Source organism: Molothrus ater, chromosome 6 (assembly GCF_012460135.2).
Source record: "Molothrus ater isolate BHLD 08-10-18 breed brown headed cowbird chromosome 6, BPBGC_Mater_1.1, whole genome shotgun sequence".
NCBI lineage: Eukaryota > Metazoa > Chordata > Aves > Passeriformes > Icteridae > Molothrus > Molothrus ater.
In genome coordinates, this window is record NC_050483.2 from 31,172,648 (window position 1) to 31,190,275 (window position 17,628).

The 17,628-nt window shown below is 41.1% G+C and overlaps 3 protein-coding genes across 3 annotated transcripts in view; 2 read left to right on the plus strand and 1 right to left on the minus strand.

Moving 5' to 3' along the window:
• The first annotated feature begins 366 nt into the window (after positions 1 to 366).
• LOC118687339 (fibrinogen-like protein 1-like protein) lies at positions 367 to 2,689 on the plus strand. Its single transcript, XM_036384262.1, has 2 exons — positions 367 to 514; positions 1,989 to 2,689. The coding sequence occupies exons 1-2, from the start codon at positions 367 to 369 to the stop codon at positions 2,687 to 2,689; spliced, it is 849 nt and encodes a 282-aa protein (XP_036240155.1).
• Positions 2,690 to 2,915: 226 nt separating this feature from the next.
• Positions 2,916 to 17,628, minus strand: part of CHRM5 (cholinergic receptor muscarinic 5) — a 51,736-nt gene continuing 37,023 nt past the window's right edge. The window contains exon 2 of the mRNA XM_036384856.2: positions 2,916 to 11,283. Coding sequence (XP_036240749.1) covers positions 9,614 to 11,200 — 1,587 coding nt within the window. The 5' untranslated portion in view covers positions 11,201 to 11,283 and the 3' untranslated portion in view covers positions 2,916 to 9,613. The remainder of the gene's footprint in view (positions 11,284 to 17,628) is intronic.
• AVEN (apoptosis and caspase activation inhibitor) overlaps positions 16,531 to 17,628 on the plus strand; it is an 85,569-nt gene continuing 84,471 nt past the window's right edge. Inside the window, 1 exon segment of the mRNA XM_036384857.1 lies at positions 16,531 to 16,824. Within this exon segment, the coding sequence (XP_036240750.1) occupies positions 16,582 to 16,824 (243 nt within the window). The 5' untranslated portion in view covers positions 16,531 to 16,581.

The window sequence follows — 17,628 nt, forward strand, 5'->3', positions numbered from 1 at the left end:
TGATAATTAAAAGTTGTGCTTTTTCTTTAGTCATTACATTACTCTTGATGGCTTTTTGCCACACTCAAAATTGCATTATGTTTCATTGTCTAGCATGGCACAAGGTGAGAGATGTTCTTAGTGATTCAGCACAGCACTCTGTGTCAGAGAAATGAATGATTTGCCAGAAATGAGACATCAGGAAATGAGAGATCCTTCAAAAATGGGAGTAGCCAACTTTGACAGAGGCTTTCTGTATTGAAGCTCAGTATTTTAAAAGCTTTCTCCTTCAGGACTTTTGCACTAGAAGTCATAAATATTGCCATTTTCAGCTCCAATCTGTGTTTCAGCTCTGTATTGCTGCAGGCGGAGTGACGCAGAAGGAAGATGGGACTGAGGAGCTCAGCAGGATTCGTGCTGCTCTTGCTCTCTCAGTGCACTGTGTCCCTGGGCTCCAAAGAGGCAGTGGTCCTGGCTAATGCCCACCTCCTCCCCCAGAGAGATTATGAGAGACTGGGGAATGCCCATCAGAAAGGTACTCGTGAAGGCAGCCAGTGATTTGGAAATGTTCTGTGAATTACTTTATTGCTTTGCTGTAACATTTTCAACCAGCATGTACCAAAGCTAGCCCTGGAAGAATAATTTGCAATATGAACATGTCCTGCCACAAAGTCCTGAACCTGTCTGTAGAAGTTGTTCTATAATGATCACTGAGAAGGGCAATTGTGAGGTTCACTGTGTGTATTGCTGGCTTGGACATCACCATATAAATTACTTAAATAATCCTTCTATAACATCATGGCATCCTATTTGGAGTCAGGTAGGCTATGTCTACCAGGAAAATGTAATTTTTACTGAACTTTTCTCACAGAGATAATAAAATTGTCAAGTTTTTATTAAATACAAATTACAAATATTTTACAGTCTAATGACATAAGGACATGCCTTTCAACTCTATAGAGAAGTGAGTGATTGCAATTCATAAATATATTTCTGAGTAACAGAACAGTGAATATCATCCTTCTCTACAAAAGGAATTCTCTCTCTATAAGTTCATACATATGTAAATGTATATTTAAATAAATTATGTTCTGGCTCTTAAGAAGCCGGAGAATTAATTGTAAAATTCAGAGCACTGTGCTGCAGTCTCAGAGATGCTTGATATTATACTAGAGCAAGAAGTTTTCTTATAAATATGTTACATTTAAAAACACCAGTAAATATTTTAGCCCAATAGGGAGGGTCAACCCAAGCCTTATATGCCATTTCTGTTACCCTCTGAGTTTACTGGATGAGCAATAAAATGGAAAAGCAGTTTCACCCATCTTCCTGATGCTGGTGTTCAGCACTGAACAGAACTGTAGTCCTGACTGCAAATCCATGATAAAATTTAGCCTGGTGTTTGAGTGAAAAGAACTCATCCTATGAAAATCCTCAGATGTTTATAAGCTTTATGTTAACAAGAAATATGCTTTAATACCTCCCTTATATCAATGAAAACATGGCATGCATTTCAGAATTTAACACAAGGATGTTAGAGGTGCCTGAAGTATAAATTGGTTCAAGAGAAATTAATTTGTTCATTGAGGAAAAGACTAGGTCTAGCTATGAATTGTCCTACAGATGGCACAGGGAATTGCACACTTGCTGAGTACTCAATCTGAAAGAACACTGGTGGAAAAGGAATGTACACAGTTTTTGGCATTTCAACCACATTTCTGTCATAAATACAAAATCATACTTCTGTTGTATGACAGAGTAACAAACCATTTTTTGAATTTCTGAATATTTCCTGCATGTTCCTCCCAGAAATCTTCCCCCTTTAGCTGAATAAATGGCCATCAGCTGCAATGAAGTCAGTTAGCTCTTTAGTCAGTCTAAAGAGAGTCATTCAGTCACTCTAAAGGACAGAGTTCAATTTCTGAAATTTACTATTTGAACAGAATTTAATTTTTTTGCGTGTGTTTGTTTTTTCCTTTCTTTTCTTTTTTTTTTTTTTTTTTACTCAGACTATCCTAGGGATTGTTTTGAGATTTTAAAGCACTCCAAAGGAAATTCCAGAGATGGCCTTTACATCATCCAACCAAAAGAAGAACCAATTGTTGTCTTTTGTAATATGCAGGATGGTGGCTGGACAGTAATCCAGCATATTACAGCCAACAGCACTGTCGACTTTGACAGGACTTGGCAGGACTACAAATATGGATTTGGCTCTGTTGATGAGAACCACTGGTTAGGAAATGAATACATGCACCAGTTAACTGGCAGCTCAGTGCAATATATACTTGGAGTTAAACTTGTGAATCTAAATGCTGAAGTCAAATGGGGACAGTATGAGCCATTCCTGATTGAGGGGGAGGAGTCTCAGTATCGAATCAGGGTTGGTCTTTACAAAGGCAACGCCACTGATGCTCTGACCCTGGACACAGAAGCTTATCTCCATGACAACCAGAAGTTCACCACCAAGGACAGAGACAATGACAATTACTTTATGAATTGTGCTAAGCTGGAGCTCAATGGCATTCCTGGGGGAGGCTGGTGGTACGATGCCTGTGCTGGGGCAAACCTGAACCGCAGGAATGTGATATACTGGCAAAGAGACTGCAGCAAGCAACAGCCCTGCAAGTTTGCATGGATGATGGTCAAACCCATTGAGCACCACCAGTCGTACCCTACCAAGGCCTGCCCCTGTCAGAAAGTTGAACTGTAGACAAGCCATGAGTATTTGACAGGAACATGGACTATTTCTCAAGTGACTGAAGTGAACTCACTGACTGAGTAATACCCCTAAGTAACCACAACTGGAAATTTAAATTGGGCATCTCTAGGGGCTTTATGTTGACATATTGTCCAGTACTGGGACAAGTCACAGAAATTTTCCAACCATACAAGTGAGAAACTGAGACCTTTACCACAAGATTTAAATAACCAGCAGATTTAAAAAATTAATTTTATACTATTTTAGCCATAAGACAAGTCCGATATGAAATGCAGTATGTGATGTCTTGTACAATATATACATGAATAAAAATGCATTTCAGAAGGTTTTGTTCTGGTGTCAATGTTCATGATTGATTGCACATCTATAATTGCACATCTTCATATATCGTGCAGGGAGGAAATTTCCAGTTAAATACCTACATTTACAAAATGCACACTGAAGTGTATTGTGTACCATAGGACTCCAACAGGCCTTTTCTTTCTAACTATAGTGAATGGTATTTTAATATTTAAAATTGGAATTAACCTCATCTCCCATGGCTTCTTTCCCCCTTCATTGACTCTTCTTTTATCTCTACTTTTTAATGATCCCATTTACAGTGAAGTATTCAGCACAGGCTTTTTTTTTCCTGCCTTCATTTCAGAGCACTCAGCACTAATGGGATTGCCAGCTTTCCCATTTAAAGCCCCTGATCCAAAGCTTACAACCCCTCTGAATTTTTCCCCCAAGAAACTCTGTGAATACATTTTTGAAAAGATCAGATTGATATTGCAATTGCTTATTTATTCCTCCATTTTTGCCCTGAAGATGACTCCACTTTATTTACCATTTTTGATTGTTACTTCTCCCTGTTCTAAAAAAGCTTCAGCTTTTTTCTTTTTTTAATACCACTGTGAGAAAGAAAGAGAATGCTGCCTTTATTTCACATTCAATAATTTCAATTGTTTTAGTACTCAACATTGACACCAATTAAACAGTGCCTTTTTTCTAATTATAAAATAAAATACAATTTGATTATAAATTATTCTGTTTTAAAACAATAAACAAAATTATTTAATTTTTTATAACCTTGAAGACCTTGTTACACAGTTCTGTATCATTGGAATAACTGAATGACAACTGAAGAGTTTTTATTGTTGCATTTACCAAATGTCAGAATAATAATTAGATTATCATGTGTGGTTTTTTAGATATTTCAGCTAAAGAAATTCCATCAACAGATCCTGTCAAATTCCTGCTTTTTAATTTAAAATGCTATTTATAATTTTCACGAAAATTGCTTCAGAAAATAAATTTTATTGTGTCCTGACCAAAACTGTTGTGATTGCTTGAGAAACTATTTTGGAAGCAGAAAAGCCAAGAAAGAAATTTTCAGTTTTCTTGATGCACTGCAGCGTTTTCAGAATGAGATACAGCTATGTGATATGGGTGAGGCCAACACAGCATGCATGCCAATTTTGCAGCATCTGATTTTTTTCCCCCTGAATCTGTGCTCAAAGACAGAAGTGTGATAGGAGAAGAAATGGTTAGTACCTGAACTGAGTTTATATCATTGAGTCAATTTAACGTGGGTTCTGCATAATTCCATCTCTATAATTCTATCATAATTCTATCCAAAGATGTGATGAGGATATAAGAAAATCACCTGAGTGCTGCCAGTCTCATATATTACATTTTGTTAGCTTTTGTTAGAATTCATGGCCATATAGCCAGATGTTCACACACCTTCCAAAAATGCGTTTTAATAACAGTAACATGGAAGCATGGAAGGGAGAGTTCACAGCTGCATCTGACCATCAAAGGCAGGTAACCTGCTCTGCAGCACACCCTGAGCTTGTCTTAGAGGATTTTGGAGGTAAGGACTCTGCAAACAAGCTGTATGAATAACTTGGGCACCAGCAGACCAAACCCAGCTGCCCAGGGCTGGAGGGACTCTAGTTAATACTTTAATTAGCCCTACAAACCTATGCATTGAATTTCAGTAAAAAAAATAGATTTAAAATGTAATAAAAACTCATAACAAGATGTCTACTAGCAAAAAACCTGAAGCATTTAATAGAGCTCAGGGACAGAGCTACATTCCACACCTCTAACAGAACTATGGACAGAAATGACCACGGTGGCTGGGTTAGAGACTAACTACTGGATGAAAATAAGTAAGAATATTCTAGAACATCCACCAGTGTGGAACCTTTAGAAGTAGACTAAACTTTACTTCATAATTCCCTAGCAAAAGACTATCTTAACTGAACAGATTTTTTTTTCTTCCGTTGCTGAACCTTGATCACCAGATACCCAGAACAATGCTGACGGCATCTGGCCTTCATCACCGGATCAGTGAAATCACAGACTGAAACATGGGGGTTTCTGTTCTACCCCTCCTAAGTTCTTTTGCCAATCACAGTTCTCCTATAGTCTCTCTCAGCCTTTCCTGATTTTACTGCCTCCTGCAGTATGGGAAAGAAGGAGAGTCTTCCCAGGAGTAGATGTGGAAACAAATTTATTTGGTCAAATAAATAGCCTTCCAAAATGAGTAAGTATGACAAGATCTAGAGCAAAAGGTTCCAGCTCTAAGCACCTGTGAATGGAAGGCATGTTCCACTTCACCATGCAATCTCCTAACAATAGCAGTGAAATAGTATTTTTTACCTCTCCTACTTTGCATTTCTCTGCATTTGTACTGTCAACTGCAGGAAATGTAAGCACACTCTCACATCCAATACCACATTAATCAATTCAGAATTTGTTCACTATTTGTCTTTTAAAATAATTCAGTTTTCATATGAGAAAGTGCTTGCTTTTGTTTCTGACTTTACAGACTTCCAGGTAACCTTAATTTTTATGTATAACCATAGATTTAAAATATGAAAAAGTGGTTTTAGGGGCTAACTGACTCATGTTGTTAATTTATTGATGCAATACGCTGTATCAAAAAATTGACAACGTTAGCTCTATGGCCTGATTTTCTCCTACTAGAATTAACAAGCAGTCCTTTAGTCACTCCCATGTCTTTTGTGTTTCAGAAGGCATCAGGCCACAGTCAGAGTGGGGGGCTACAGAGCTGAACCCAGCTGTGTTCCACAGCTGGAATCCTCCACTGTACCCTCTCTCCACTCTTCCTCCTATAGCTACCTGATGAATTGCACACTAAAGGAGGCCTTATGGACAGCACACACTAAAAACAACTATCTGACCTCCACTACGTCTAGGTTGCTGCTGCATGTAAGGATTAAAAGATATTTCAGCTTCTATCTCGGCATGTTAACCAGGAATTCAGTAAAAGCCTCCCCAGCTTAAGAGGTCTACTGAAACAGAAGCCATCAGCAACCAGGGTCTGGAGGAGGACCTTGCTGAGAAGAAAACTTCTGAAGGATTTGAAATGTTTGGTTTATTTGAGGAGGACTGACTTCGGTGTATCAGCAGATACATGAAGAAACTAGTGACATTTAGTGACCAATGGCAAAAATACTGAGTAAAAGGCAGTGTTTTTACTGAGTGTAACAAAGACCGAATTCCTTAATAGTAAAAAAATACATTTACCAAGATGGAAAAAACAATTGTAACACCATCCCTTTCTGAAACCACTAGTAAGCATAGATTATCTCCTGTTTCACAACATGATGTTATCAATTTTAAATTGTTTTAACTACTTATGGGGTAACTATTAATAAAATCATAAACAAGAAGCTTATTAAAGCTCAAGATTTTATGACACTCAATTGTCAAATGTTTGTGTAAGAATATTTCTTAGGGAGTTCAAAAGGCAGTAATGGAGATTTGGGGGAGACCACATAAGAAACACAGTGGCCTCTTACTGACTTGCTGGGGGTGAAGCCAAGTAGTGAAGTGAAAAGACACCGTATCATTTTCTAGAGTTAAGCCTGTGTTTCAAAACAGAGAAGCCACTGACTACTCAGCAGCTGCAGGAGCATTACATTTATCTACACACATAAATCATATTTGCAAAAAATGAATGTTGGTTGATAAATTATGGGGATCTGGAATATGTAGGGGTGCTGGCACATATGAAAAGGAAGAGACCAAAATCATACCCCTGTTTTGTGGGAAAATTCAATACTTTAAAATATAAAAGCCACTGGGTCTCTGAAAAGCTTAGTTAGGGATGTGTATTTATGCATCTATATTGACAATACATACATATCTATATAGATGTATGTGTATGAAATTATGTGAAACCAAAATGTAGTTTTACAAAAAGCATTTCATTAGTCCATGACAATAATCAATTACAGGATCAGTAAAAATGTCATTAAAAGGACAGATAACAAGATAACAAGATTGTCTTACACTGCAGAAGTCCTACAACACTTCTTAAAAAGGTACAAAGTACAATCAAGTACTAACAGATACTCTGATGAGGACCACATTTGTCCTTTTGAGGTTTTGATTGTTTTTTAAGAATAAGCATCCTACATAACAATAAAGTAACGCACACCTCTTCATATAATTCTTGATATTTACAATGTACTCATGTGTGGCCATGTAATCTCTCACATGGTTAGGTGCTAGCAGCATAATTTGTGCACATATTTCACAATTACATTGAACCAACATTGTTGCATCCATCACTGTGTATTCTAATACATTTACTGAGCAGAGAGTCCATAAACATTTACAGAACATTCTTGATTAACAGACTTCAAAACCAACAAAAAATAGTCCATTTCATTCCAGTAAGAGCCAATGCTTCATTTCAGCAATAACAGTGCAGCTAGCATGAACTGTTACTACCTCATAAATTTTGTCTTTAAGTACAGCTTGTGCCCCCAGAGAGACACATTCATTTGCTAAAAATTAAACATAGTTTACTGAATGGCTGGTCTGATGTAATATAAAATAAACCCACTCTAACAACTAATTTGTACAAAGTTACTGTACACAGGAAAAGCTCTGGACAGTGACAGAACAAAGCTGATGAAAGAGTTTGTATAAAGACCTCTGCTTTCCTTTCATAAGTAACCATATGCTAATGCACCTACAAAATAAGAGGCCCAGTATGGCGTGTTACAAAATCAATCATGTGGCATTAGAGAACATATTTTTGCATTAGTACACTGCTAATCTTTCACTGACAAAATTTTCCCCTGTGGACACTGGGGCTAAAAAAATGTTAATCACTTGTACTGTGATTGTTGACATGGAGGATTTATCTATCTGTAGGAGAACATTCTGATGGTATGATAACTTAATACGTTATGCAAACATTTTCACTGAGAGCAATGGTACATTCACGATGACTATACAATCCCTGAAATGTGCAACTGGCTAATGTCACCACTGCAATGTCCTGCTAAAGTGATCAGTAGATTTAATATGAAAATTGTCTCAAACTAATATTCCAAAATATCTCACTCAGAATTTTGATAGAAATGCTAGAACTGAATTTGAACTTTGTGTACATATCTTTCTCATTCCTTCATAAACATTTTTCTTTAGTACTTCCACACCTCATGACTCCTGCTGCTGTTAACTTTGTTTTCTCAGGACCTTTTCTGAACCTTCTTGTTTGCTCCCACCACAGGGAGGTCACCAGCTCCATTCCAAAAGCCTTCTGCTGAAGGCAGCCCCTTGCTTACCCACTCACTCGGTCAGTGGTGCAGGGCTCCTGCCAGTCTAACACAGACATCAGGAAGGCACAGACAGCTCACCTTTGGCACCAAAAGCCCTCTCTAATCTCAGCCAATGGTCAGTCTTAGCTCATAACTAGGCCAGTACAAGCCAGTCCCAGCAGCCACAGACACCAGGGGTGTTGACTTCAGCCACATCTGTAGCAGATGTGGTTTTGCTGGACCAAAAGAGAGTGCCTGAAGATAACTCATATTTCCAAGCACCTGATGTTGACTAGTACTTGTAAAGCTACTTAATGACAAAGAATTCAAAGTGCTTTTAATAGTTTTACAGAAACATAAAAAAGTTGCTTAAAAAATCTTTCCTCTTTAAAGGATACCAGTTCTCTCACTATATATAGGTAAATGTTATGGAAACTTTCGGAGCAAGGTGTAGTGCAACAAAGGAGATTGCAAAAAAGACTTTTCTTGTGTTGTAGATAGACTGTGTCCATTATGCCTTACAGTCAGTTCTGATTTGTACCCTTGTCACTGTTGAACAAAATTTTATAATTTCCTTCAGAGGTGCTGGGAACTGGAGAATTTCAGAGGTGTCACCATTTTTGAAAATGACGGTGACTTGCAGGATGGAACTGATATTGGGACTGGCTCCTTCACGTACAAAATACAATATCTATTTCTTCCACTATAAGCCCTTCCACTATGAGCCCTTCCTAAGTCTCCACAAGAGTCATCCTTAAAGTAGAAATTTTCTCAGTATTATGTCCTCCTATAATGTGTGTGTTCACTTGGAGTGTTATGAATCTCCCTAACCACTTAGTATTGGGGATGACAGCATTTACCCTTTCGATAGTCCTTGTTTCATCTCAACAGCTGATGGTAAAGCCTCAAAACAGAGGTAGCACAGGCTGCATTGCTTGGAACACTGAAAACTAAATAAACAATACACTGCAAAGAACTATAGGAAGAAACAGTTCTGCTCTACAAGGAGACAGACTGAATGACCTAACCTGATAACTGGATGATCATCCCAGTCTAATTTCTAGTAGTTTATATTTACTCCACTTATTCTCAGGCTGAAAGAAAGGACATAAGACACCAAACATAATAATTGTAATGCAATTCTACTGCATAGTCAAAAGCAACCTGTGTTGCTCATAGAAGCCACTGACATTTTTATCCCAAGCACACTACTTTCATGCAAAATTTAACTTTTCAGCGGATTTTTTTAACCACTAGACACAACAGCAATAGCTTTGAAAATACAGAATTTGTTAGGTTACATCAATATCTATTTATCTCCTTATTTCTTATACAAGAACAATTATGGCAGTCTGGTATTGCCCTGCCAGTACAGTTTCTCTTCCACTTTTTTCTTCTTCCACTGGCAAAAAAGCAGCATCTTAAAAGTCTTCCTGAAAGTTTTATTACAGAGAGCATAACACATGGGGTTGACAGTACTGTTCACATAGCATAGCCAATATCCAAGGTGCCACAGTGTCAGGGGGATGCAGTCAGAGCAAAATGTGGAGATCAAAACCATGATATTATAGGGAGTCCAAGTGATGATAAAAGCCAAAAGAATGGCACTTAAAGTCTGTGCTGCTTTGCGTTCCTTTATAAGAACCATGCGTTTCCTTTTGGTGATTTGGTTATTTATATTTGGATCCATGCTTTTGATGGAAGGGTCCTTTGACAGAGCAGCAGAACAAGGAGTTATTTTTACTTTTCGGCAACCATTGTTGGCTTCCTGAGTGCCATCAGCCTTAACCACCAAACGGAATTTATAGGCCACACATTTTTTACTTTTTTGTACGTGTTCTTTGGTAGGTGACAAAAAGTATTTCTGGTTCTCAAAACCACTTTCTTCAGGTTGGTCTTTGACAACAACATCTGTAGTCTCATTATACTCTTCTGCCTTACTTTTAGATGGACTTTTGTAAGTTACTTGGAAAACTGGGTCAGTGGCAAGTTTATCCTCGTCTTCGGAGGAGGCGTAGCTGCTGCAGGTGGTTAACTGGTCAGCCTTGGCCCAGTCCATGCAAGTATTCGCTGCCTGGGAGGCCTTCGCCGTAGCTGACGTACTTCGGCTAGATGAGGACCACGAAGCCTGACACCCCTCTCTTTTGACTAAGTTTTGTTGCTTGCAACTGAAGCAAGACTTCAGGAGAGTTTTCTGAGGCTTTATTGTCTCATACTCTGCCACAGACTCTGAGCCCTGCAGTTCAGCGAGGTCCTTGGTGCGTTTCTCGGTCTCTTTGTAAATGCGGCAGTACAGAATGGTCATCACAGACACTGGAATGTAGAAAGCAGCAATTGCAGTACCAAAGGTAATAATGGGTTCATATAGAAACTGTATCTGGCACTCTTCAGGTGGTACTGTTCGTTCACCCACGAAATACTGCCAGCACAAGATTACAGGTGCCCACAACATGAAGGAAATCAGCCAAGCCATACCAATCATGATGCCAGCTCTTTTGGGTGTGCGTTTGGCCCTGTAAGTTAAAGGCCTTGTGATGGAAAAATATCTGTCAAAACTGATGACTAGGAGGTTCATTACTGAGGCATTGCTAGCTACATAGTCCAGTGCTAGCCACAGGTCACAGGCGAGGCTTCCAAGAGTCCAATGGCCTATGAGTATATAGGATGTATAAAGGTTCATAGAAAATATCCCAATGATGAGATCTGCACAGGCAAGGCTGAGCAAGTAATAATTGTTGACAGTTTTGAGCTGACTGTTGACCTTAAAGGATATCATTACAAGAATATTTCCCACTATGGTTATTAAGCTTACAATTGCAGTTACAGAGGCAATAGTAATGACTTCCCAGAGGCTATGCCCTTCTAACTGCTTGTGGTTGATGGAGGAACTGTTTACAACAGTAGAATTGCTGAATAAATTGACTTCCATTCTTGTCCTTGGTGTATTGTCATCAGGACCTTAGCACTGTTGCATAATGCTTTCTATACTCAGAAGCATCCTTTTGGAGATAGCTATAAAGATCAAAGGAAAAAAAATCAGAAAATTTAAGTAGCTCAATAGCACACATTTCCATTAGTTACTATGAAAACACTTGTGAAACAACTTATCACATTATTTGTGTTCTCTTTTCACATTTTGATTGCTATTTCTACAATTGTGAACATAACTAAAACACACAAATGTACATCCTAGGACAATGTGCTCTGGCATTTTATGACATTTCAAAATACAATCTAACTATTATTTCATAAGACAGTCAACCACCCCAGCTCTTACATTTTGAGTATCTTAGGAACCCTCTACATATTCTCAAACACAGACATTTAAGGTTTTGCAGTAAGACAGTGAGTCACTGTGTTGTTTCCTACAGTATTTAAAATGCATGCCAAGGTTTCAGGAATTATCTTTGAAAAAATTCTAAAAGTCACCAACAACAGAAAAAGAGTAAGCAAATACTGGGGGTGCATGGGAGTTAGGAGCCACGCTGGCATGGTGTCAACAAGAAACAAATAGGTGTTAGAAGTGCTTGAGGCAATGGAGGGCAATCTTTGAGCGAATGAAGCAGGCGAGGCCAAGAAGATGTTTGCGGACAAAACTCAATCGAGAGATCTTAGAACAGAGAAGACTGATGGGGTTAAGCATTGAAGTACAGTCTGGGTACTTTGGATGAGTGAATGGTAGGATTGAGGATACAGAGGAGTAAACTGCAGAGGAAGAACCAGAAGATTGGTTCTGGTAAAAAATGCAAATTTAACAACCCATTTCAAATACCAATTTAAAATAACACTTGCATGTGCAGCAAAAGGTGAAAACAGGACCACTCTATTAATGTATACATGCCACTGACATCCATTGCTTTCTACATTCCTCACTGCTGTTTCTTGTGCCAGTGAACCTGCATTAGGCAAAATTTCTTTCAAAGATACCTGATGGGTTTTTAGTAATTCCATCACATCAGGTGATGCTAATCACTTACTCAACACTTAGTCTCACTAAACTGTGTAATTTTTAAATAGTCAAATAGTATTCAGTTTTTAAAGTCAGAAATGAAAGCTAAATTATTAACAGATTTTTCTACTGGTCTTTTAACCTGTATAAAACTGGAATGATCTCTTTTTCAAAGCAGACATCGGTTCAGCTAAAATTATCACATGAATCACCTATTAAAGTCCATTTCTAAGTCTTTAAGATTCTCTCTACATCAGATCTCTATTATATGGTCCTCCCTATCCATCCACACCACTTCTCTGTGTTTTCATCTTTCATCTTAACTCTCAGAACATTGTTTTCTTTGGTCTTGGGAAGTGCCTTTTATTAACTGCAAGCTTTTACAGACTATCTCTTTCCCACATCTGACTTTTGTACCAAGAAGTTGTGTCCTGTCTCTCACCAGCTGAATAGAATTTTTTACAGACACTAGTTGAACTTTCAGAAAAGCATGCAATTTTCTTTCATTGTCCTCTTTGTCCAGCCTTAGAGGTGTTTAAGAGGTGTCTGGACCTGGCACCAGTTTAGTGGTTTAGGGGCTACAGTGGTAGTTCTGTATTCTGGACTTGATTTTACAGGCCTCTTCCAGTCTTGATTATTCTACAATTCTATGATTCTTATTTGCTTTTACTGTTTCCTTCACTTTCTTCCCCAGGTCTCCTAAACATCCACAGAAGTGTATCATGTTTCTACTTCAAACCCTGCTTAAATGGTGATCTCTTTTTGTGATGAAACTGGATAATGGTAAGTTTCCTGATATACTGAGACTTCTGCCTATCATACCTCTCAGAATGGTTCTCCTCCCTCTGAGTGTGTCTATCATCTCCCATTTTATATTTAAACTTTTCTGCATTTGTATTCTGCTTATACACTGAGCCTAATTCAACAGGTTTCTAATTCATGTATAGACCTTGCAGACTAGCAACAATCATAATACATGCATGTTGACCATCTGTATGCTTGGCTCTCTCCCTCTCTCCAACCTCCAGAGCCAGTCTAGCAGCCAAGAAGAGCTGAAGTGCCACAGCAGTTCTAATTAGTCTTATGCAAAGAAGGACATTTCATCTTGGTTCTGCATTCTGGAAAGATCTCCCCCAAGTCAGAGCTGTCTTGATGGCTGGTGCACTGGCTTTACAAATCTTCACAAAAATTTGAAGGGTAGGAATTCATTTCATGTGAAACAAAGGTGTGTGGAGCAGCTTCATGGCTGTGGTAGGTAACTGAGCTGTGAGAGAGGAATCTGTTTCTTACTTCATGTCTTACGCTTCTTTTTCTGTGGACAGAACAAAGTTGTTCTGTGCATTAAAAGCTCCATGTGAGTAAATTTTCAAGCATGGCAGTGTGGCAGTGGGTTTAGTGTGGCAATCTCAGGGAACAATGAGGGCTGTTCACTCTGTGAGGGATGGTGAGGACAATGCCACAGCAGGTGGAGCTGAGGCTGACCAAGAAGCAGCAGGATGTGGAGAAGCACATTGGGTTCATGAGAAGGTGAGAGACAGTGATGGTGCAGTGCTCGCACAGCAAGTCTGGAGTGATGAGGCATGTCTGAGAGCAAGCCAGGAAGCCCAGCCAGCAGATCTGAGTCAGGATCTGAGCCAGGATTGAGGAGATAGGAGGCCAGGTGTAGATGTAGCTGCTGCCTGGCTGCGATGTAGCACTGGCGAGGGCCAGCGCTGGCCTTGGACTTTTGCATGATATCAGCTAAGGCTAGAGATGGTCTTAAAAAGGCACAGCTATGAATATCAGGTACAGGAATAAACCTTTACAAACTACATTTGCCTAACACCTGGGTTTGAGCAGCCATGTAGAACAACTACAGATTGTTTCAACTTTCTGCCTTTTTTTGCCAGAAATGGCACTTGCTTCAGAAGAGGGAAGACTGGAAATTGTATAGATGCTGTGGCCTGTAATGCTTTGTCTTTACCATAGATAGCAAGTGTCCCTCCTCTCAGGTCTCTCACATTCCCTAACATTAGCAAATACGAAGAAAGACTGCTCGAACTACGCCATGTGGATTGCAGACTTCAGAGCAGCAGGAAGTAGAAATTGTTGTTGCTGTTGTTATTGTAGTTGTTGTGACACAGATGTTCTTGGTTTAAACTGATATGGGTTGGAGAAATACTGATAATACATTACGGAAACTACATAATTTCTTAATAATTTATTAATAAAAAGCACTGTTTGATCATGCAAAGCCTTCCCTCCCTAATGGGCTATTTTACTGTGATGTCTATAAAGTTGACAACAGTTGACTTATTAGTATGCAAAGATCTCTTCTTGGCATATTGGCTGTTCTTGTGATCTCGTCATTCTCTATCCTCTTTTGTTTCACAGGTCTGCATTAACACTTGGTGGATTACCTTTTGTCATCTATTTGTGTATCACTCAGGCTAATAGAGCCTGTGAGTGGGACTTCTGTGTGCTATGGTAACATAATTTATGTTCATTGTCTATCGTAAGAGATGATAATAATAGGGACATCAAAACTAAATTATAAAATTAAAATGCATATGTACAGTATCATGACTTTGCTGTCTCATAATTATTAATGCATGATATTCACACTTGTGAGTTGTAATGGTATTTGTTATGTGCTGCCAAGTAGTAATGATATTTTTTTTCAATCTGTCTGTAAGTATTAATTATTGTGAGTTGTTAAATTTGCACATAAAGTCAGCTTACAGTTATCTGCAGGCAGATTGTTCATGTCACAGATTAATTGCACCACAGATGCAGGCACAGCTTGGGTTCACCGGGTTTTATTAGCTCCATCTCATTCTGTCAGACCTGTGGTGGCTGCATGAGTATTGCTTGCATGTCTTTGCAATGTGCTTGCCAAAGCTGCTCCCTGTTACTTTATTTATTTGCTTGTGTGCTAAGCTAATTTACAGATTTGCTGCCCACTGTGCCCTGGAACTCAGCAGCCCACAACACAGGTAGTTGTGCAGCTACAGTACAGTCCATGATTTCACAAAATACGAGGTTTGGTCACATTTTGCTGGAATGATTCCTGGGCTTAAAAGCCCTTCAAAACCAGACTGATATTTTAATGTGTTGTCAAATGACAGCCTGTGTGTTCAAGAGGGATGGGGCTAGCTGGTGTTAGGAAACTGGTGAACTGCCCCAAGAACAGCATGAGTGGCTGCTAAGTTTAAGAATAGCAGGACAAACCAGCCTAGCACTATGGCACAAAGCTGTTCCTGTGTCTGCTCTGTGTCCTGAGAGAAGGATGTTCCTCAAGAGGCTGTAGAGCCAACTCATGTGGTTCATGTAGCGCAGGTGTCTGCTGAACACCCTTTCAGCCTGGGATCAGTTGCTTTTTCCTCACTTGCTACAGAAAGCAAAGGTCCTGCACTTGGGTCACAACACTCCCATGCAGCTCCAGGGGCTGGGGCAAGAGTGGCTGGAAAGCTGTCTAGTGGAAAAGGTGCTGGAGGTGCTGGCTGACAGCATCTGAACGTGAGCCAGCAGGTCCCCAGGCGGCCCAAAAGGCCGATGGCACCTTGGCATCAGCAACAGTGTGGCAGTGATCACTGCCTGCCCTGCGCTTGGCACTGGTGCGGCCACACCTCGAGTCCTGTGTCCCCTCTGGGCCCCGCTGTCCCTACAATGACACTGAAGTGCTGGGATGGCTCCAGAGGAGGGCAGCGGAGCTGGGGAAGGGTCTGGAGCACAAGTCCTGTGAGGAGCAGCTGAGGGAGATGCGTTTGGTCAGTCTGGAGAAAAGGCGGCTCGGGGAGACTTTGTTGCTCTCTACAACAGCCTCAAAGGAGGCTGCAGTGATGGTTCTCTTCTCCTGGGACGCAAGTGACAAGACAAAACAGCCTCAAGCTGCACCTGAGGATGTTTACATTGGGTATTAGGTAAATTTCTTCACCAAGAGGGTGGTTAGGCATTAGAACAGGCTGCCCAGGGAAGCAATAGAATCGCCTTTCCTGGAGGTATTTAAAAGATGTGTAAATGTGAACATGGTTTAGTGGTGGAAGTGGCAGTGCAGGCTTAACGGTTGGACTGAATGATATCCAAGACCTTTTCCAACCTAAACAATTCCATAATTCATCTAGCTTTAGCTAAGAGCTCTATTTTCTAGCACTAAATACATGTTTTTTCTGTTTTTATTCACACACGTGGACGCGATTTTACCCTCCCTGCCCGGTGGTACTGGCAGGAGGTGCGGGCCCGGCCCGGCCCGTGGCTGCCCGCAGGGGGCGCTGCCGAGGCTGCTCCGCCGCCGCCATTTCTCCGGGCTCCGGCGAGCGGCCCTTTCCGGCAGTGGGCGGGACGGGCACGGCCCCGGCGGCCCGCGGCAGGCGAGCCCGGCCATGCAGGCGGAGCGGGGCGGCAGCAGGCCCCGCAGGGAAGGGGCCCGACACGGCCGGCGGCGCCCCTGCGGCACGCCCGACGCGGCGAAGGAAGGAGGCGGCGGGGACGGCCACGGGCGCGGAGGAGGCGGGGGCCGGGGAAGAGGCGGCGCTTACGGGCACCGAGGAGGCGGGGGACGGGGCAGGCGAGAGCCCCGAGGTCGCGGGGCAGCGCCATCGCCCAGCGCCCAGCAGCACCGGCGGGTAAGCGGGAGGAGAGCCCGCCCTCCACGGCAGCAGGGGGAGGCGGAGCTGAGTGTGCGGGGCCCCGGGGCGGCCCTTGGGCTAGGGGCACAACCCTCCCTTCCCCTCCCCTGCCCTGCTCCTCCCCTTCCCGAGGTGGAGCCACGCTGGCAGCTGTGCCCCAGCCTGCCGGGTGGGGTGGGAGTGCCGGCGGTGCTGCCCGGGACAGCTCGGCCTCTGCAGTATCCCTGTGCTGTATTCCTGCTCTGCAGCTCAGCATGCGCGCTCTGGTGCAGCATGACCCAGGGCTTGTCTTGCCAAAATACGTGAATAATTTTGCGTTGAAAAGATAAAAGTCTTGTTTAAAAAATGCGTCTGAAAAAATGCCTCCTCAGTTTGCAAATTGAGATGAAGAATTGTTGAGCAGTTTTGGCACATTTGAGATGTTTTAATAGTTGGACTCGAACGATCTTAGAGATCTTTTCCAGCCTTGACGGTTCTATGATCAGAAGTTGAAATGAGCGTCCTGTCCAGCCTGTGGTACTCGCAGTGAAGACATGGTAACAGAGCACACCTTACGTAGTGGGTATCTGTGATTCACTGGGTATCATTTTTCATTAATAGAAGTTGATAGCTGTGCACCAGCCCATTTTAAAATGCTTTAGCAGATTAAAAGTAGTGCAGACGTACCATTGTGTACCACAATTACATAGGCAATTTCCTGTGGAGGCATTATCTGCCTCACCATGGTATGAGATCAACACTGTGCCTTTAAAAAGAGTCCCCATAAAAATGCTTTGACTACTTCATTCAGATTGTTTTGCT

What these genes read in the sequence shown, in the direction of transcription:
- LOC118687339 (XM_036384262.1), top strand. Translation starts at nt 367, where the DNA reads ATGGGACTGAGGAGCTCAGCAGGATTCGTGCTGCTCTTGCTCTCTCAG. An exon ending in GGGGAATGCCCATCAGAAAG is followed by an intron (nt 515 to 1,988) that starts GTACTCGTGAAG and finishes TTTTTTACTCAG; the next exon opens with ACTATCCTAGGGATTGTTTT.